Genomic DNA, 21,219 nt, shown 5'->3' with positions numbered 1-21,219 from the left:
ATTCAATCTCCTTTAAACTCTCTCAATGACCCCTCTCCTTAGCAATCACACTTTTTCTTAGTTCTCCTGTCACTTAAGTGTTTTACTATTTATTCCTGTTCCTTTATGAGCTCTAACTCAGCTCGTATTTTGGCAACTCTCAATTGATCCCTCTCCTCCTTGACCTGAAAAACATGGCTTTCCCCTCAAATATTGAAATACCTATGAAAAGCTCCTGTCCTTGCATTACAAAGAAAACCAAACGAGACCCAAAAACAACTCTACGTGCTCCAACTCCAGTTCACAGTCTTCAACCTCAGCCAAATCAAAATCAATTTTTGCTGGGACTCTGTTTAGCATCTCTTTTGCCCAAGGGCTATTTCCCTGCCAAGTTGCTGCTTTTGCTCCCACCCATTTCAACATTCTTCAGACTGTTCCAAATTCAAGTGTCTATGAGTCCAATCTACATTTATATAGAGGTAGAAAAAGAAGTGATGCCATGATCAAATTTTAATACAACTTTATTTGAAGAATAAACAGCTTTTTCTGCCAGTTCTACCCCTAAAACTGTAAGGAGACAGTTTCAGATAAGTGTGGAAAGGAAGGAAGTGCCACAGGGACATCTAGAGACATTTATATTCTAGATAAGTAGTGGGGTTTGTGCTCTGGCTGTAATTAGCCAATATTCCTAAAGGTCATTATGCAGCCAAATCCTCACTTGTTCTACCCAGAGCTGAGAAATCCCTGCAGTGGATTTGCAGCATTCACGTGGCTTGGAGGCTTCTCCAAGTGAAGCTGGACTTTTTGGGGGCAGTTATATAAACAGCAAACCCCTTTGAGCAGGACAGCTCCTTTAGGCAGCCCTACAGAATGCTCCTGTCAACACCAGCATCCCCTTCCCCTTGGGAATTTGGGTGGGATGTGAAAATTGTGTTCCTCAAAATGAAAACCAAAGGGGCTCCTCCTGCCATCAGCCACCACATCTCACTCAGGTGATCCCAAACCATCCCAAGCACACTCCTGTAGCACTGATTCTGCCCTAAACCATCCCAAGCACACTCCTGTAGCACTGATTCTGCTCTTTAGCCCTGAGCATCCAAACAAGGACCTGTGCAGGGCCATTTCCATGATAAAATCCTGCATTTAACCCTTGATCCCTACAGTGTTTGACCCCAGCACGTTTGCAGAGCAGAGCTGCAGCACAGGAAAACATGTTTGTACTCCAGAAAGGTGGTAGGAGGGTGAACTTCTAGGCTGGGCAGCAAAGGAGAACAGAAAAGAGGGATGAATCCATCTGCAGAACAGGTCTGGTCCAGCACCTCTGCTCAGAGAGGAGCTCCCACAAAACTGCTCTGGCAGCACCTTGCAGAGGTGAGAAGTCTGCAGTTCATTTGCCAACTGGTGTTTTAGAAGGAGCCTGGATTTTATTAAAGGTCTTGGCTCAGGGCAGCAAACAAGGCTGGTTCAAAGCCTGCCTTTAATATCAAGTATCAAGGTTTCTGACTGTCTGAAAGAAAGACTCTTGAAAAGGGCTGGATTACTATTGAAAAACCATGAGTAAGATTTCTCAATTAGGAATGTAATGCTAATTAGACTTTTTGGGTCAGCCTGGGTGGGTTGGCTAATTAGCCAAAGTAATATACCCATGTGATTGGCCTGGAGTGTGGGTGAGGTTCCTGGAAGCACCAGGTGATATCTGGTGAAAAAAAAAATAATAGAAAAAAAGGATGTGTGGGTGGTAAATCAGGACAGCTGCAGTCAGTGACTGCAGAGAGGGAAATACACCTTCAAGAGAAAATGCACGAGGCTCTCACCTCTCAGGGGAGCTGAGGGAAGGATTAGTGAGCTCCTATCATGTTTATTGAAAGCTTCATTTAGGATAAAATAATTTCTTGGTGAGATGAGAGATATGCAGATTGTGTAAGGGCTGGTGCTGTGTCAAGGCAGTGCAGTTGTGTGATAAAGGCTGCGACACTGCAGTGCAAGAACCAGAGGCAGGTCTGCTCCAGCCTCAGGCACGGGGCAGACAGGGGCTCTGCAGATGTTCTGACATTAAAGTGGATGTGAATCTAACTGCTAACTGTGTTCCTAAATAAAACACCAGTTTTACCTACCAAGACTTTTGTTTTAGTGGGGAAAGGATAACACCCATATCCTCCCTGGGCACCCTGTGCCACTGCAAAGAGCCCCAGGTCAGGCTGTGGCCCTTGGGAGGGGCAGGGAGCTCAGCACGTGCTAATCATGATAATTACAATTAAAAAATATGGTGTGTGCTTTCTAACCAAGTCACATTGCCCAGAAGAAAACTCTTGGAGTTCTGGAAACCCCAGTCTTGGTGGTTTCCCTGCCAGAGCTCTGTGCAGGTCCCACTGCCCCAGGAGCATCCCAGGAGCTTCCCAGCTCTGGGACAGGGCAGGAGCTGCTCCTCCAGGGCTGCTGTTCCACTTTCCCTTCTGGGCTAGTTGCCCTGGTCTGCAGGGAGCTCCTGGTGCAAATGCAGTGGTGCAGGGAGCAGGATATCCACAGTGGTTACCACAAACACTGCAGGTGCTGCACCTGCCCAGTGAAAGCAGCTCCTGCACGAGCCTTTGAAAATCAGAGCAAGGAGGGAAACACACAGGGAGGGCTCCAACCCACTAAGGAACTGTGGCATTTTCTAGTAGCTTTGTCTTCCTTTTAAAATGTTCTTCTTTTCTACATATCCTCACCCCTTTAGTGATGCTCACCAGGAACTGTGTAACTGGGTCAGGTAAATCAAGGAGCAGAGTTTGTGTGGATCATTTTTACTCCTCACTTGGTCTCCTGCAGGTTGGTAATGCTGAATAATGAGAGTTTCAGAGCAGCCCTGTGTCCTTTTATTTCTGCAGCTAAAGCAGACACAGCAAACTTGCAGCAGCTGCATGCACTGGAGGGTTGTTGTGCCATTTGGAACTCAACTGCTGCATTGCTGGGCAGGAATTCAGAGCACTAGGAGCAAGATTTATTCTGTAAATAAAGCACTAGGAGTGAGATCAAATACAAATCTATCAGAAAAAAAACCCAGTAAACTCTGCAAGAAACATGTTTAATTGATTTTGCATTTGCTCTTTAATAAATTCTGTGTTTTTTTCCTCTTGACAGATGGCAATTTGATTTCTGGATCCTTAAAAAATCCTAATTTATTACATCCAATGATTTAACATCTTTCACGTTTCAAAATATTAGAGATGGGCCTAAGACAAATTTTGGATCCAAATACTCCTGTTCCCAGAGGGTGCTCTGCTCCAGGGTTTTGGTTCAGGCCCATCTTTTTCCTTTCACAAGTATCCATGTGAAAAGGATGCTGCCAAATAAACCTCCTGTTTTGAAAAGTGAAGTATTCCATGTGTTTCTAATAACATATCAGATGGAGAAGCATGAAGTCATTTCAATTACTTTTATTATTTGTCTGTGGTTTTTTGCTTTCTTCTTTCATTTTGCTTAGCAAAACAGTGAAGCTGGAGCAGCCCACCACCCTCCCCACTCACAGCCAGCAAATCAAAATGAAACTATCACTGGCAAAACTCAAAACTCCTGCTGTGCAAATGCTTCTGGATACAAGTGAACATAGTTTAAAATAAATTATTTCTTAACTTACACAAAGGTATCTGTTGAAATCCATTTCCTATTCAGTCTGTCCTTAAAAAAAAAATTTTAAAAAAAGAGAGCAGAAGCATTGAGGTACAAAGAAATAGTTCCTGGTGCTGGGACCTGAGGATAAAGTCCTTCCCCAAATGGAGGTAAGGTTGGGAAGGCACTCCCTGCATCCTGATCACATGCTGCAAAGGGAAAACAGTTTTTATAAGAGCTCGGCCTTGGACTAGCCCAGGATTCATATATCATGTCAGGCAGCAACTAAATTAAAAAAATGGTATCTGGAATAAATCTAAAGTATATCTTCAGCCCCACCAATAAAGAGTTTTCTAATGAAAATAAAGACAAATTAGTGGAAAATTGGAACCGAGCTACTCTAATTTTATTTTTTTTTTTCTTTTCTGTTTTCAAATGTATTTTCCAGAGTGGATCACTAAAGGAGCCAGAGCCAAACAAAATCCCACCTCAGCGACCACCACCTCAAGGTTGTTTACAGTACATTCTCGACTGTAATGGCGTTGCAGTAGGACCAAAACAAGTCCAGGCTACTTAGATAACTGAGACCAAAAGAGAGGGTTAAAGCAAAAATGGAGAGTGAAAAAAAAAATAAAAAACAAACAAAAACAAAAATAAGAACCAAATTGAAAGCAAAGAAACAAACAATCTTAATGCAAGCATCCCAGTTTTGTTCAATTTGCCATTGTTTCAGTGCTGACCTGGACTGTGTTTTTTCTATGCAGTGTCAACTCTCCCGTCTGGTTGTTTCCTTGTTCCTGTCTGTGCGTGTAACGCTTTCCAACCTTCCTCTGTAAAACTTGTGATTGCAGGGCTGCTGTCAACAGTGTACAAAGAATGTGCCTCTCTCTAGAGCCCAGTGCCACTGTACATCCTGGATGGTTAGACAGTATTTTTGGAGTATTTGGTATTGTTCAGTACAACCCCCCCGAGGTGCAAGGTCCCTTTGCTTACTCTGTGAGTGTGTGCACACTGTACTCATAGCCTTTATTTTTCTGTGCGTGTGCATGACCAATAGGTAGGTGATCCAGATATATTTTTAAAAGTCTAGATTAGGATTTGCTAGTGAGGCTTTTTATTTATAATTTTATAAAGTTTATTAACCCTTGAGTTTTACTTATATGCGAGTGGAAGTCTGCTATTTTGGTGACTCCATAAAATACAGTTCTTCCCAAGGAATATTTAAAATATCTTCTATTTTACATACTGGTATTCATATTTTTAGTAATTCTGCATTAAATTATTAGCTACAAAGCTATGTAAATGGGCCACCTATGTGCAATATCTCAGTGAAAGTGTGAGTATTTAATGTATCCTATTTCAATTAAGTAGTTCCTTTTGTTGTCATTCTGAATTAGTAATCTATGGAGATTTTTAATGAAAACTAATGCAAATACTTTCAAAAAATCTTATACTTACCTAAGATTTAAATCCCAGGTAATTTGGTGAGAAGTACCTCAAGGACTGTTAAACTTCCTGTAAGAGCTCATTTCATTGCAAATACTGAGAAGTGAGGGGATAGCAGACCAAGGTACCTTTAACCAGCTGAGGACCCTGGGTTAGAAAATGCAAGACAGAAAAACGTCAGTGGTTTTCTTCATCAACTCAGGTCTCCTATTTTACACCTCCAAGCATCCAGAGAGCTGTAAAGAAAATCCAGCCCCAGCGTTATCCACATAAATAGGGTTTCTAAGAACTGCTTGACATCAAACATGCAGAAGGACTTGAGGTGCCTGACAACTTCTAGATTTGCTGTAGGTAAATTCTTTGTGATTTTTGCACAGGTGATTTCTAATGCAATGCTATGGGAGCTCCACAGGCAGGCAGTTAATCTGTTGGGGGAAATCTAGCCCAGAATCACAAGCTGCACACTGCTGGCATACCAGAAAGCTGAGTTGCAAGTGAGCCACAAAACTATAATTTTCATCTTGAATATGTACAAAGATGAGTAGTGGCCATTAGTTTAGTGCAAACAATTATGTTTAAAGGGAAAACAGCCTGATGTTCTATGTCTGTTTTCCCTACAAACACTGGAAAAAGTTATCAGTAAGTCTCATCATTCTTAGTGTTTCTTTTATTTGTACGAGCTGGCTGGTGAGATGAGAATTAAGGTATGCATTATTAGCTATTTAAATGTTTGTGGTAAGTGCTACTGTTTACTACCTATCAGTAAATTACATGAATATTTTGCTTTAGTGATCAGCATTTGTCTGGGTCAGTGATCATTCCAACGATGGCATTGGCTATTTTGTTCTATATCAAGGAAATTCCACCTAGAAATCAGGTTCACAAATCCTTTCCTCCAGACACCCTAAAAGAGAACAAACCACACTGCCCTGGGGTGGAGAACTGAATCTGATGACTGATTTTCCTTTCAAGCAGTTGGTATTTTTTGCATGGAGTAGTGCCAGTATTCACAAGTGCTTCTCACACGACATTTGTGCGTTGTGTGTGTGTGTGTGTGTGTGTGTGTGTGTAAGACCTGGGTGTCTCAGACAGGATTCCAGCCTGTTCCCTGGGAAGGATTCGCAGGGGCACACACAATTCCTACATCCCACAGCCAAGAAACAAGCCAAGATGTCTCTCTGCATGTCAGCATGCTTAGGTGCAATATTGTGGGTAACAGGGAACAGATGTTTTACAGTGTAGGCTTAATGTTCAGTTCTGTTGAGTTATTTTTGGTAAAAGTTTCTTTCATGATTGTTGCCTTTTGTACAACCCAGCTGCAAGAAAGTGAGCAAACGCTGGAAATGTGACAGCAGTATATCTTTTATGTGAAATCTCTTGTACAGCTTAATGTGCAATAAAAGAAAGTTATATCTGTCTTCAGTGTAAAGTTTCTGGCATTCAAGCCTGTATGTACAAGTGGGGGAAAGAAACCTTTCTGGTTTTCAATATTGAGTGAAAGGAGACTAATAAGAAAAGGTTCCTTATTAAGATGTTGCAAGACCATGTTATCACCTTCAAATAATTTCCTACAAAAGTGGTTCAAATTAATAAACAATGAAGGCACATTCCTTAACATTCAGTACGTGCTATTTATCTTTCTGCACCACAACACACTGCTACAACTGTGTTAAAACTCTCTGAGGCATTAGCACGTGCTGTCCTCACACACACACACTGGAATTCATGTAGCAAGGGGAAAGTTAACTATGAAAGCAACTTAAAAACAAAAAAATAACGTATTTCAGCAATACATCTAGATGTGAAGGTTTGCTTTTAGACACCTGAGCAGATAAAGTGTTTTACTTGCACTAAATATCTGTGCAAGACTAAAAATTCCCAGATATTCAGAAAGTCAGGCTCAGTTGTGTTCTGTGATATTTACAGCAGGTCTTATCCTGAGTGAAGCATTATACAAACAAACACTCAGAATATCGTCCCATCCTTTCTCCCCTAAGGTCAGATGTCCTGACTGCATTTTTGCATGCAAGGATTAAAATTCAGTTATAACACCCATCAGTCCAACAAAACCCAGTCAGGCCTGGGAGCTGAGATAGAAGCAGCAAGCCCTGATGTCTGACACAGCATTATTTGAGTCAGAAAGCAGAACAAACCCCACTGGATGATGCTGTAGCATCTTTCAGCCATGGATTTCACAGCCTGAGTCTCTCCTGTACTTTGTAGTTTCACACTTCACACAAACAGTAGTTTGCCAGTAAAGTGCCTTCCTGGTAAAGAATTGGTAGTGACTTTCTTGTGCTTCTTGTAATGTTCTTGACATATCTCACTAAGGGGTTCAGTAAGTTATGAAAATGCTTTCAACTAGCCAGAAAATTTCAGCATGAGATTGTTTTACTGCTGTAAGAGTGAATCTAAGTGGAATATTACAGAAATGATTTTAGGACTTTGGAGGAAGAAAACTGCAATAACTACACAAATAGAAAATAGTGAATGTCTTGCTGAATTAGATATTGCTGCTGTGTTCAGTTACCTCACAGCCTCTCCTGTTGGCTTGGGCCAAAACTGTTCTGGGTGTAACTCCACTGCTTTGGTTGCCTGGGATAGGCTGGGTGCTATTTAGCAATTTTAAGGCTGATTCATGGGGGCTCCAAACAAGCTCCTAATGAATGTGACCAGTGCTATTGCCTCCATGCAAGCACATGCCAGTAGACTTTTGCCTCGGATATAGAGTTAATCACATTGCAGAGGATGATTTTAAAGTGTTGGGTGTGAAGTCTAAAATAAGGCCTCTTTGCAACGATAACATGATGAAGTTTTTCTTGTGCTGAACCTAGGGGGCCCAGTGCAACCCCAAGGAATGCAATCCCAAAGCCAGGAGCCATTGCAGCCCCAGCGCGTGTTCCCCACGGGGCAGGCAGCGAAGCCCGCAGCCTCGCAGCCCCAGCGCCCGCCCGGACCCACCACCCAGCAGCCACGGCCCCAGGCCCAAGGTCCTCCCAGCTCCAGGTTATCAAAGGAAGCAGAGCCACAGCCACAGCCCCAGCCAGAGCCACAGCCTGCGCCCCAGCAGAAGCCTCAGTCGCATCCGCAGCTTAAGTAAGAGTCGCTTTATCCCTTCTTCTTCTTCTCTCGCCGCACAGCTTTCATGGGACTGGGGTTTGGGGAGTGGTCTGGCAGGCAGGGGGGAAATGAATGTGTTTTTCCCAAGTTTCAAATGAGGTTGAAGAGCTCAGAAAGGTCAGTCCCTGTTGATGGAGTGGAGTGAGCCACTGGTGTTGGTTCTATCCCAAGCGCCGCACAAAATTTCGTCTGCCCCTTGCGCAATTGCTGCCCCAGCCAGGTCTGAAAAGCATCATCTTTCTTGTCTTTGTTTCCTCCTTTTGGTGCCACTGACTCACGGGCTGGGTGTGCTGTCAGCCTGCTCTCCAAGAGGAAGTCTTATCTCGTTCAACTTTTAACCTTGCAGTCACTGAGACAACAGATCCCATTTCCAAAGGCACAGTCCAGGCTGGATAAGGTCGGACAGTGGCTGCCAAATTGGTTCCTTATGCTGCCTTTGGTTGTGTACTGGCACTGCCCAAAGAAGGCTGCACAAAATAAAAATTTTTTAAGAAGTGGTTGTCCCACTTCTGGAAGGTTCCTTACTGGTTTACCTGCACCCAGTAAGGAACATGGAAAAATTCCCCTCAGCCAACAGAAACCTCAGGGAGGCATCAGCAGAGGTTTGCAGTTTTCCAGCACAGCAGCCCTGACACAGCCATTGCCAGGAGAATCTCAGACACATCTCCTTAGTCTGGTATGTACAAAGAGCTGCATGGAGGCTTTGTTTCCTCCAAGGAACACAGATCCTCTTGTTCCACCCACTCCTGTGCTAACACTGGTGGGAAACAACCCTGGGTGCTCCCCTGAGCCCAGCTCAGTGCCAAAAACACGCTGGATGACAGTATTGTGCCAGGAGGACAGTGTTTCCCTTGCCTCCCTGGGACAATGCATTTCTTAATTCTGCTTTTTAATCATAAACCTCAAATTGATTCATCCACCATTTAAGATGATAGAGAATAGAGAGGTGGACTTTTTAAAGCAAGATGGAAATCGGTTTATTGTTTGAAACTTAACTTCTGACTTTGAAGAAAAGCAGCTATGAACAGTTATGGGAGAGCTCTGCCACATACTGCTTCCCATCTTTCTCCTTTAAGCTTTTTGTTCACATCTAGATTAATTTTTCTCTTCTTCAAATGGAGGAGTCCCTCTTTAAAATGAAATAACAAAGGAGAAATGAAAGTTTTTGAGACACAATCCATAATAAGAGCAGCTTTCTAACTTTCAGAAGCAGTTTTAGGTGCACACCAAGGCTCAGATCTCCTGCCTGTAGGATTAACTCTATTTGCATGTGTATGCTTTGTATTCACCCACATGCTGTTGCCTAACCTGTATGTACATGTTATTAATCTGTGAATAAATATTTAATTAGGCTACTTATTGTGTTACTAATCAAGTCAAGTGCTGCTTCCCACCCTCCCTCTTTCAGTGAGTACAAACAAACATTTATCAGTCTATTCTCATTAGCACAACTATAATTTATGAAAAGCCTAAAACGCCTGCAGCACTGTTTGCTGTACATTATTAGTTTAGAAGGAGAGGAGCTGCAAACCGTGAGCAGTCTGAGACAATCTGAATAAGGAAAGTGCTTCAGTTTTACCAGAACCAGAACTGAAATCCATTGTGCTGAGATAAAAAAGAAATCAGGTAACTCATTTTACTCATGTAGGGATGTCTTTGTAAAAAGCTGATAACTCATTAATGTGTTCTATTTCAATTCAGGACTATTTTTTAGATGTTATTTTATCTGACAAGTCACGAGCTAAAGTTTCAAATTTTAGCTATTTTCCTCCTTGCTTACCTTGTAATGTTTTTGATGCTTGTGGGAACTTACACAGGAGTTACATGAAAGCTCTAGGAATGGAGCAGCACTGCCAGGCACTGCCTATAGAAAAGAAAAAAAATATCTAATCTGAGGTATTTTTTCAAAGATATAAAATGTCTTTAAGTCTCTATTAGGATCTAATGTTCAATACATCGAGACAGAGGGAGAGCACATTACAGTTTAGGATTCAAATTCGTGTAAAATATCCATTTATTCTCTGTGCACAACCGTTTGCAGCCTCACCAAAACACAACTATTAATCATCCCTGTTGGGTTGTGATTTGGATTTAGTATCCAGGCCCACATTTTCCTCAAGGTTCTAATTGGCATCATCCAATTCACATCTGTAGAAAGAAAACAAAACACCGGTGTGTTCCTTGAAAGAAACATTGTCCTCAAGTAACAGTTTTGAGTCAGGGGGAAGTGATGGTGTGGCACAACTATTGCTGGTGGTCAGAGCCCATTTTTATCCAACCTCAGGGACAATTTCCCCCCTTCTCATCACTGTCCCAGGTGCTGCAAGGGGGGGGCAGCGTGACCATGCAGAACTCGTTGTGCTTGTGTCTTGCAGCAAGTCGCAGTCCTTGACCAACGCCTTCAGCTTCACAGAGTCCTCCTTCTTCAGGTCGTCCGTGAACGAGGACGAGGCCAAGGCTGAGACCATCAGGAACCTGAGGAAATCCTTTGCCAGCTTGTTTTCTGACTAGCCAGCTTCGTGTCCACCTGCTAGAGTCTGACACCACCCTGAATGTCCCATAGGTTTTGTTCTCCCTGTGCCAGTACCCTTCTCTACTGTGCTCACTGTTGTACCAAGCAATATGTTAAACCTACAGAAACACTAATAAACAGCAGGAGGACTTTGGTGAGGGAGATCCCATCCAGGAACACCTGAAAACGTCTGGAAAAGAAGGAAGGGTTCCATTGCTCCCACAGAATGTCTGATTCTGAGGTCCTTATCCATTGTAATTTTGTGGCCTTACTGTGACTGAAGTATATAATCCTATTTGAGAGCCCTTTGTAGAATTGTGTTAATAAAGCACTGAGGAGTGGGTGCCTCCTGGCTGTGCCCACTTCCAGTGCATTGCAATGCATGTGCATTTCGTGTGTAAATGTTTTGTACTGCAGAAATATAGTCTTGACTTGTTCTTGCCTCCCAGGTTCAGGAGGCCATTCACACTGACACTCTTGTCAAGCCACGTAAACAATGTGAGAAATTGAAGCAGTTTCTTCCTCCTTATCCAATCCTTCCATCAGCTGGTTGTGGACTTCTGATGTATTGCTGGGAGTTATCAGTACACTAAATGTCATATATAGAGTGTATATGTACTACTGTATCTCCATATGTCTATTTAAAGAATTTATTTCCAAACTGTAACCATAACTGGGTTTAGTTGCAAAGGATATGCATGATGTTACCCTTATTTTTGTGAACATCTCCTAATAAATGTAAAGTCCCATGCCTGATTTAAAAAAAATGTCTTCTACAAAGCTTGTTTCAACATCAATATATATTGTCTATTTTGACTGATATAAAAGAGAGTAGCTTTATGATTATAAAATATTTGGACACAAACTACAGATGTAAGAAAATAAACTATCACAATGAATTCCTTTGTTGAATCAGCATTATAAAAAAAAACCCTCCTACAAATTGTAGGAATTGCATTTACATTTTCTATCGACTTGTGTGTTTTAAAAATATTTCTCCGACTTGTGCAAACAGAATTGGTCCCAGACTTTGAGGCAGTAGCAGCAGATTTTAACAGAAGTTATCTGAATCAAACTGAAGCTTGTTAGCAATCTCTAGATTACCCATTTTCAAACGATTTCCATGTCACTCTGAATATCTTATCATGAATTACATGCAATCCTTGCCAGGAAGCAGAGCTAACAGAGGAAATCAGAAAAAAAAAAAACTTACTAATATTAACATGGCTGAGGGAGACAAAGAGCAACACTTAAAAACCCACTTGGATTTGTAGTGGGTTTGTAGAGACACCTCTGCTGGCCTCAGAAATTTTAGCTCTTGGAGATGTGGCAGCTCCTGGAGCCTGGGTGAGGCACAAGCAGCTCTTGATGACAGAGATCCTTTCAGCAGCCGTGGATTGCTGGGGGTGCAAGGCTGGGGGCTGGCAGTGAGCTGTGGAAACTTCAATGTGCAGAGCTGGGCTCACACCTGGTGGCTGGGCAGTGATCCCAGCACAGGTTTTTCCTGGAAAGTGGGCAGCTCCAGGTGCCCCAGGAAGCACAGCTTCTCTGTGGCTCTGGGACACGACTGGCCTGGGAGCAGACTGAGCTGCCCTGCCTTAGGTTAAGACCAGGACCAATTTCTGGGTGAGTTTGCACTGCAGAGTTGACCCAGTGCCCTCTGTGAGATGGAATCCCAGCCCCTCATCTCCAGAACAGCCCCTGGAGGAGCTCTGTGACTGACAATTCTCTTTTCTTTCAGCAGGAGTGTGGACAGAAGCCTGTAGCTCAGCTGATGAATTCCATGGCCAAACAGAATGCTCTACTCTCTTTATTAGTTATTAGTCCATAACTATCAGCTAGACTTTGATTTTTTTAAGCTTTGTCCCCTTCCTGCCCCCCACTGGATTGAAACACCCTCCACCAGGCTGCAACAACAACCCTGAGCACTTGGAGAGCCTTTCATGTCTGAGAAGCACTTTGCTTTTAGATTAGAAAGATTAATCAAAGTTGCTAACGCAAATTAATTACTGCTACAGAAAGCATAGTAATTATGCATAGTTTGGCATAGTTCATGATTAGTACATGCCTAGTTTCAGCAATATTTAGTACAATATGAATTACAGGTACTTCATTAGTCCAGGCCCCAGATTTCGACTCGAGGCAAAGTTTCTTGCTCATATAAAAATTCCCTCCCACCTCTTCCTGGGAGAAAACGGGTTTCACTACAGCCTTTGTTTTACCATCTGGAAGACAAAAAAGAAAGAAAGGGAAAAAAAAAAAAAAAAAAAGCAGCAAAAGGCAGGGGGATGATGCAATCGGAGGTGGCTGGTGTTTCCTCCCACGCAGGGCGCAGAGCACGCAGTGCCAGGGCTGGCACACACAGGCTGCTGCACGCTCCCCTCCCAGCCCTGCTCCAGCCTCAGGCTCCTCCATCTGCAGCACACCCCCAGAACACACTCTGGGGGGAAAGGGAGTGTCCATGGAGGGCTGCTCGAGCTGGGATGGTCTGTTTTGTCTCTGGTGTGCGAGGTGTGAGCACCCAGCCATCCCATGGGATGCTGCAGGGAGAATCTGGGTGTCCCTGGGGGCTCACCTCTGTTTTTCACTTGCACCTTTCCATGCACAGAGCTCCATCTTAATTTATCTTTCCCTTAAAAATCAGGAGAAAGCTGCAAGAAAGCTACAAGATAAATAAAGCTACAATAAGAGCTGCTAATCAAGTTTAGTCTTGAGACTGAGATGGAGCCATTTTCTGACCATTAGGCCTGAAGCCAATTCAAAATGCTGAAGCAGATTTCAAGAGATTGTAATTATGGTCGAAATGACTAATCCAGCTTTGAAACAACCACTAACTCTCCAGTAAAAATTAGTCAAAATACTACTGAGGTACTCTGTAAACACTGTGTGTACTTTGCATACTTCCTACCTCAGGAAAACAAAGCCCCTTCTCGGAGCCAGGGCTGGCTCAATGAGCAGATCACATCCAGGGAAGCTCCTGTTATGGAACTGGGAAAGGCACTGCAGTTGTCTGGGCACTGACAGGGCTAAATATCACAAGAAAATTTCCTGTTTCCCACCACCAGCAGCTCCCAGCAGGGGTGCATGGGGCTGGTGTGTCAGTAGCCAGGATCCTGGGGTGGGATCTGTGGGATCCTGGGCAGGATGGACAGAGGAATCCAAAAACGCACAGCTTGCCAATAGCTGGGACTGAGCTTCCTTTGCTCTGGACACTCAGCAGTCTCAGCCTTTATGCACTGTCCTGGTTTGAAGGACAGGTGTTTGCCAATAAAGGCAGAAGCTTCTCTTTGAAATGGAGAATGTAAACCCCTTCACTCCAAATTATTATGATTTTGAAATTAAGGGGCTCTCAAGCAAAGATATGGGAATTAGAAATAACAGTTCTTTACTAGGAAAATTAAAACAGAAATACAGTATTACAAAGAGCAATCCCAAACCCTGCCAGAGTCAGAATCCAAGCTGACACAGTCAGTCAGTCAGGGTGGTGGCACAGTCCCATTCAATGGTGGCTGCATCCTCCTGCAGGGGCAGATGTGGTTCAGCTGGAGCAGTGCTCCTGGAGAAGGTGCAGTTTCCTCTGAAGGTGCAGGGATGATGTGGAAAGGTCTGGCTTTCCTCTGGAATCCAGTGGAAAGAAGGTCCCTTGGTGTCCAAAATCTCAGTTTTTCTCTGGGTAGGAAAGGCTTGGCGGCTCCCCTGGCTGGAGCATCTCCCAGTGGGATGATGAAATTTTATCAGTCATGCACTGGGACTCACTGGCCATGAACAGGAGATATCTCCTGGAGGGAGGATGGGCTGTGGGAAGATAAAGATGATTGCCCAGCTGGTTTAAAGACGGCCCATTAGCAGATAATATGTGCCAGGAGATCAGGGGCACTGCCCCAGCTGGGTGCAGCAGATGGGACAGAACACACATTGCTGGGCACAGCTTGGGTTGCAACACAAGACCGCACAGAATCCCAGAACATCCTGAGCTGGAAGGGACTCATAGGATCACCCAGTCCAACCCTTGTCCCTGCACAGACACCCTAAAAATCCCACGCTGTCCATCCCTGGAGTGTTGTCCAAACTCTCCTGGAGCTCTGTGTCCATTCCCTGGGGAGCCTGGGCAGTGCCCATCACCCTCTGGGGGTAAATTCTTTCCTAAAATCCAACCCAAACCTGTCCAGCCATTCCCTGGGTCCTGTCCCTGGTCACTATTCCAGCATGGAATTCAATGGTGCTGTGCCTTTTTCTGCCCTGGCAAAACCAAGCAGTGCAGCAAGGCAGCGCTGCAAATAAAGAACAATTTGCAAATTTTGATCCTTAGCAGAGTTTATTTTTCCATACCAAAATAACTGGAAGTGATTTTGGGCTCAGAGCAATTTAAGAGAGATCATCTAAACTGTCACAAGTGTCACCACAAATGGATTTGGGTTGTGAGTGACAAAGCCTGTCTCCAACAAGAAAATGCTTTTTCTTAGACCTCTAAACAAGCAAAAATTTTTAAGATGTTTTTTATAATCTCCTATAAAAGATTCAAAACAAGTACCTGATTTTTTTTTCCCAAATGCATATTTAGTTATTCAAATTAGCAGCCAAATTTGCAAAATCCCATCAGTTTCTCTAATTCCTGCTCTTTTTTGAGGAAGAGCATTGCACCTTGAGATGACACTCCACATCAACTTTCAGGAAACAGTGATTTACTCCTCTGTAGCTAAATTACTGCAGCTCAAAAACTAACTCAAGATTAAGAAAGATAAAAAAAATAAACTTATTTTTAAATGAGAAGGAAAGGAAAGGAAAGGAAAGGAAAGGAAAGGAAAGGAAAGGAAAGGAAAGGAAAAAGGAAAGGAAAGGAAAGGAAAGGAAGGAAGGAAAGGAAAGGAAAGGAAGGAAAGGAAAGGAAAGGAAAGGAAAGGAAGGAAAGGAAAGGAAAGGAAGGAAAGGAAAGGAAAGGAAAGGAAAGGAAAGGAAAGGAAAGGAAAGGAAAGGAAAGGAAAGGAAAAGAAAGAAAAGGAAAGGAAAGGAAAGGAAAGGAAAGGAAAGGAAAGGAAGGAAAGGAAAGGAAAGGAAAGAAAGGAAGGAAAGGAAAGGAAAGGAAAGGAAAGGAAAGGAAAGGAAAGGAAAGGAAAGGAAAGGAAAGGAAAGGAAAGGAAAGGAAAGGAAAGGGAGTAGAGCATGGGGTTTGGTATTTAACTATTTTTTCTTTTGGGAGCTATCTCTCAGAAGTCTGTTATAAGGGTTTGAGTGACAGGCACTTTCCAGAGGTGATGTACTGAAAGGACTTAAAATTACCCAGCTGGATCTGCTCCATCACTCACAGAATGTCTGCAGTGCTGAAGAAACTCTGGATGGTACTGAAATTAAAATTAACAAGAGCTCAGCTTAACTAGAGTGCCCTCCTAAAGAGGGGTTTAATTTTCCTGCCACTCAGAGCAGTCAAGGTGGTCCCCCAAAGAATTAATGTGGCTTAGCAGTTCTGTTTTAAGGAAAAACAAGATGCTGGTGCTTCTTTCACATCAATTTCTGCCACTGAAGGCTCCTTTTGTGGAGACTGGTGATATTGGGGGTATTCAAAGTGTGGAGGAGACTCTGTTTAATTCACACCTGCTGTAATAAAGTGAGAATCTCACAGCCTGTCCCTTGCAATCAGGAGTGGCTTTAGCACACAAAGCAGAGGGGGCAAAGCATCTGAGAGTCAGGAGAGCTGCTGCACAGATCCCTGCAGCCAGGGATGATGGAAATCCTCCAGCTGGGCCCTTTAAACAGGAGATTTCTGTCCTGACTCTATCATCCCTGAATAATTCAGACTTCAAGCCCAACTCCTGCTTTATTCCCTTGCTTTGCACCTGAATGCCACAAGCACAGGAAATCTTTGGGCAGGCTTTTCCCACACATAGTTATTATTTATTTTGCACCTTCAGTCCCAAACTGCAGTGGGCTGATGCAGGAAGAAGCAGGATGTGCCACAAAAGCCCAGCCCCTGGAACTCAAACAACCCCAGGGTGACACATGAGCCTCACTGGTGACACTGGCCTCACACATTGGATCCACCAAACAGCTCCCAGGGCCAGATTTTCAGCTCAAGAGAAAGGAAATGTTCCTTTCCTCCCCTCTCCTGGTGGAGAAATGGAAATTAGTCACTCCCTGCCCACCAGCTGAAGCAGGACTAATTGCTACCCAGCAGAGATGGTGATTTGGAGCTGGTGTTTGTGATGGTGGCAATTTCAATAAATGAACTGGCACTGAGGGCTGGAGGCCTCACCTCCCAGCTCCAGGGGAACAGGGAGGTGTTTCCAGGTGGATTCCACCTCTGCTATTGTCAGCACACATAGCCCAGCACTGATTTTTAAGCCCTGGGAGCTGCTGTCTGCATCCCGCTGGATGCTCGTCCCCTGATGGAGCTGTAACAAATTTGGGTGCATGCAGACCTGCAATTTAAAGGCCTCTGCCCCACCTGCTGTGGGAATGCCTCTGAACTGGGATCAAGGAAGCATTCTTTTTCTCATTCAGATGGTTTTTGTCTGTTTGCAAGTCATGACTGAATCTATTAAAGAGGCAGAAATGGTTCTTCCAAAAGCACAGTGTCCCAATCCCTGCTCCTCTGTAGCTGAGGTTCACTTCCAGGTGAGCACACACTCCAATAAATATTCCTTTCCTCACCTCTGTTCCAGGGTACATTTCTGAAGGCATTAGCATTTTTCACACCTTTTTTACTAGAAAGGGAAAGCATTTGTGTTGACTCTGGGCCACAGGAGCTGATGTAATTTCATGGCAAGAAGACTCCTGCTGCCCTTAAGAATGTCAGTACAAGTTCTGAACTGACTTACCCTCCTCTGGAATAATTATGCATTCCACTCTGGCACATTTGATCATGCAATTCTCCTGCTTTGTAGATTACATGTCTTGAGGAGGTACAAAAGGGAAGAGCAAAGACTGGTTTATTTCTATACCTGCACCTAACAAAATTATATACACAAACACACACACACACACACACCTCAAATGAGACTTTTAAATGTAAAATTATGTGAGAATTTACAGACTTATTTAATATGTACATTAAATACAGGCATCCTTTCATGCAGCAAGGAGGTGCAAGCATCTCTTGGGAGGAACACAGCGAGCAGGGGGAAAATACATTGTTAAATTACAATTGAACAAGCTGAAACTTGTCCAGGTTAAACAGCCCACCCTCAAACTGCAAAAAGCCAAATTTTGCCCTCAGCAACTTCTGGAAAGCGAGCTGCCTTCAGTGGATTTGAGTGAGTTTAACTGTCTAGAGTCTGCAGCCACATCAGAATCTGTCTCCCTGATCTGGGAGATAGCAGAGCCCAGCCTAGGAAGTCTTTGGAGAAGAGAGCATTTGGCAGCCCCACGCAGCATTAAATGTGAGCACAGGATGCAGCTGGGTGAGAGCTTGGGATGGCAGGGGTGCTCAGAGCACACAGCTGCACTAAATGTCCTCACCAAGGAGGTTTAGGATGCATTTCTCAGCCTACCCCTCTCTGACTACAGCAAAAACCTAGAATTGGTTAAAAAAAAAATTAACCCAAACAAAAGACCCAAATCAAAACAAAAAAAAATCAACTCCCCAAAAAAGACTTCCCCCCAGCCAAAAAAAAAAAAAAACCAAAAAAACCCAAAAACAAAACAAAACAAAAAAAAAACCTTAACCAAAACAGACAAATAAGCAAACAAACAAACAAACCTAAAATGAAAAGAAAACCCAACAAACTGGAGGCTTAATTGGCCTCAGCTCTCTTTACAAATAGCAGATGATAAAGGCTGACTGAAGAAAAGCTGAATTCAACTGGAATTCAGTTCTGACAAGTGGGAACTGAAATATAATTATGTCCAAGGACACACAGCAGGTCAGGTTTAGACTGAAGACACAAAAATAGGTGTTGGTAGAGCCAGCAGCACCCTGGGAATGGTGAAAATCCTTGGACACTTGTCCCTCAGGCCAGAGCCAGGAAGAGGATTTTTGCTCAGCTTTTTCAGAGATATTTTGCTGCATCCTCTTGAGGTGGAGATATTTCAATTTTTTTTTTTAATTTTTTTTTTTCAGACTTTCAGCATATCAGGCAAAAAATTCATCAGCAAGAGCACTCAGCTCAACCTGGTGGCACATAAAGGACTAAAATGTTTAATTTTTAACTCTCATGGAACATGAATTCCAGTATTGAAAAGTTCTACTTTGTTCTACAAAACACAAAGTATTTTTTTTCCCCCCCCAGAAAAAAATATCCTACAGGCTGGTCAGTGATGCTGAGATGCAAAGCCCCTGTGTGCTCCTGTGGGATGAGGGTGATGTGCATGAAAAATCTGCCCCTAAAAATGCTACAAAAAGACGCCCAAATGTCTTCAATTCTCACCTAATTCTCAGGTTCAGACAAACCAACATGCCCATGGTAGAACAGGGCTGCCATGGGGCTCCTGTACCTGTATTTTATCTGAATTTTCCTGTTTAAAACTTACAGATCAACCCAAAAGTCAGATTTTCTCTAAGTGGCTCAGATTTATGGTGGGGGCAGCACACAGTTTATATTCACAAAATCCATCTCTTCCTGATTTTTAAGCTTATTCTTCCAATTGACACACTAAAGACCTCATCAATGAACATTTTAAAAAGGCCAAAATTTCCATTCAGCTGAAAAATAGAGTGTTGAGCTGCTAACAGTGATGGGTTTTGTGCTCCCTCACACAAATGGCTAACTGAGAATGCCTGGCAAGTTCAAGCTTGAAGTGAATTTTTTTTTTAAGCCACTAGTACATAACACTAAACATGATTTAATAATGGAAAGACTGGCATAACCTTAAAGGAATATCATCAAGTAGGCAAGGTATGCTTGTGACTTATTATAAAACAGTTAAATTGAGTTGGAATCATAATCCAGATTCTTTACATAATTATGGCAGGAGGGTGTGGAAGAAGGAATATCAATTTTTTTTTTTTTAACCTGGGGAGCTACTAAAGTAAAACAAGCAATATATTGATCTCCCATTTACCTCAGCTAGCTCTCTTAAAAATGTAATTTTTCATTTGCATTAATGCAATAACCAATTTCAAATTCAGCTTAACATTTTGCTAGCACTGAGTTGTTTGCTTATTTTTTTGGGGGTGGGGGAGGGGGTTATGCAGAAATTAGGACAATTTTTATCACAATTCTCACCAAGTCAAGCTTAACATTTTTGGGGCAGTTTGTTCTCTCCTTAATCAAGCTGTTCACAAAGTAAATGGAGCAGCATTGCTGGTCCTCATTGCACTGGTAACAAAACATTATTGGCTTAGTCACACACAGAAATTAAATTAAAATGACATGATCTGATGTGGGCAAAATCAGAGAAGTGACTGAAAACAGAGAATTTGCAGTTTTACACTCAGTGAAATACTAAATAATTTCTGCTACAATTAGAACCCAGATGGTTCTGCACTGTTTGCAGCAGCAGTGCCAAAAATCACACACCAAACACTGGAATGGGTCAAGAATCACACACCAAACACGAGAATTGGGGGGAAGCTTTTGCTGAGGATCTCAGTGCCCAGCTCCAGGCACAGCACAGCTGTTCTTTGGGATGGGAATCCTTTATTCCTGTCGGGATGGGGATGCAGAAGCACAGCACGACTGCTCTTTGGGGATGGAAATCCTTTATTCCAGCCGGGATTAGGATGCACGGCTGTCCTGCAGACCTTTGGGATGGGAATCCTTTATTTTGGCCGGGATTAGGATGCACGGCTGTCCTGCAGCCCTTTGGGATGGGAATCCTTTATTCGGGCCGGGACCGGGATGCAGAGGCGCTGGGTGAGGCAGAGCCGTGCTGCAGCTATTGGAACACGAGGTGTGGCTGCGATTGCCGCAGATCTTCCGCTGATAAAGGAGCTTGCATCAGCTCCTGGCGGCTCCCGCGGTGACTCAGCAATCCCCAGGAATTCATTTCCATCTGCTTTCCGCTCGGAGCCGCGGACCCGCACCGTGCGCTCTCCGCAAATTCCCCGGGACGGGAGCCCGGGGCTGTTCCAGCTCTCCAGCCTGGAGCGCTCCGAGCCGCGGGGGCCATCCCACACCCCAAACCCCAAACCATCCCAAATCCCAAACCCCAACCCAGGCGGTGCCATCCTAAATCCCAACCCAGTGCTGCCATCCTAAATCCCAATCCAGTGCTGCCATCCAATCCACGTGGTGCCATCCCAAATCCCAATCCAAATCCCAATCCAGTGCTGCCATCCCAATCCATGTGGTGCCATCCCAAATCCCATCCCAAATCCCAATCCAGTACTGCCATCCCAATCCACGTGATGCCATCCCAAATCCCAACCCAGGCAGTGCCAGCCCAATCCAGGTGGTGCCATTCCAAATCCAAATCTAAATCCCACCCCAGGCAATGCCATCCCAACCCAGGCAGTGCCATCCTGAATCCCAGTCCCAATCCAAGTGGTGCCATCCCAAATCCCAAATCCCAAATCCCAAATCCTAAATCCCAATCCCCTGGTGCCATCCCAGTCCAGGTGTGTGCAGGGCTCAGCAGCTGTCCTGGGGAGTGATGGGCTCACTGATGCAGGTCACAGCACAGCAAACCCCAGTTTGGAA

The 21,219-nt window shown here is 43.7% G+C and overlaps 1 protein-coding gene across 1 annotated transcript in view; it reads left to right on the top strand.

The window, feature by feature from the left end:
* SYN2 (synapsin II) overlaps positions 1-11,605 on the top strand; it is a 149,851-nt gene extending 138,246 nt beyond the window's left edge. The window contains exons 11-13 of the mRNA XM_079316783.1: positions 4,016-4,076; positions 7,848-8,109; positions 10,509-11,605. Of these exons, the coding sequence (XP_079172909.1) occupies positions 4,016-4,076; positions 7,848-8,109; positions 10,509-10,644 (459 nt within the window). The 3' untranslated portion in view covers positions 10,645-11,605. The remainder of the gene's footprint in view (positions 1-4,015; positions 4,077-7,847; positions 8,110-10,508) is intronic.
* The last annotated feature ends 9,614 nt before the right edge of the window (positions 11,606-21,219 follow it).

This window comes from Erithacus rubecula (assembly GCF_903797595.1).
Source record: "Erithacus rubecula genome assembly, chromosome: 13".
Classification (NCBI taxonomy): domain Eukaryota; kingdom Metazoa; phylum Chordata; class Aves; order Passeriformes; family Muscicapidae; genus Erithacus; species Erithacus rubecula.
The sequence above is the reverse complement of the archived record's forward strand: the minus strand, read 5'-3'. Positions and strand labels throughout refer to the sequence as shown.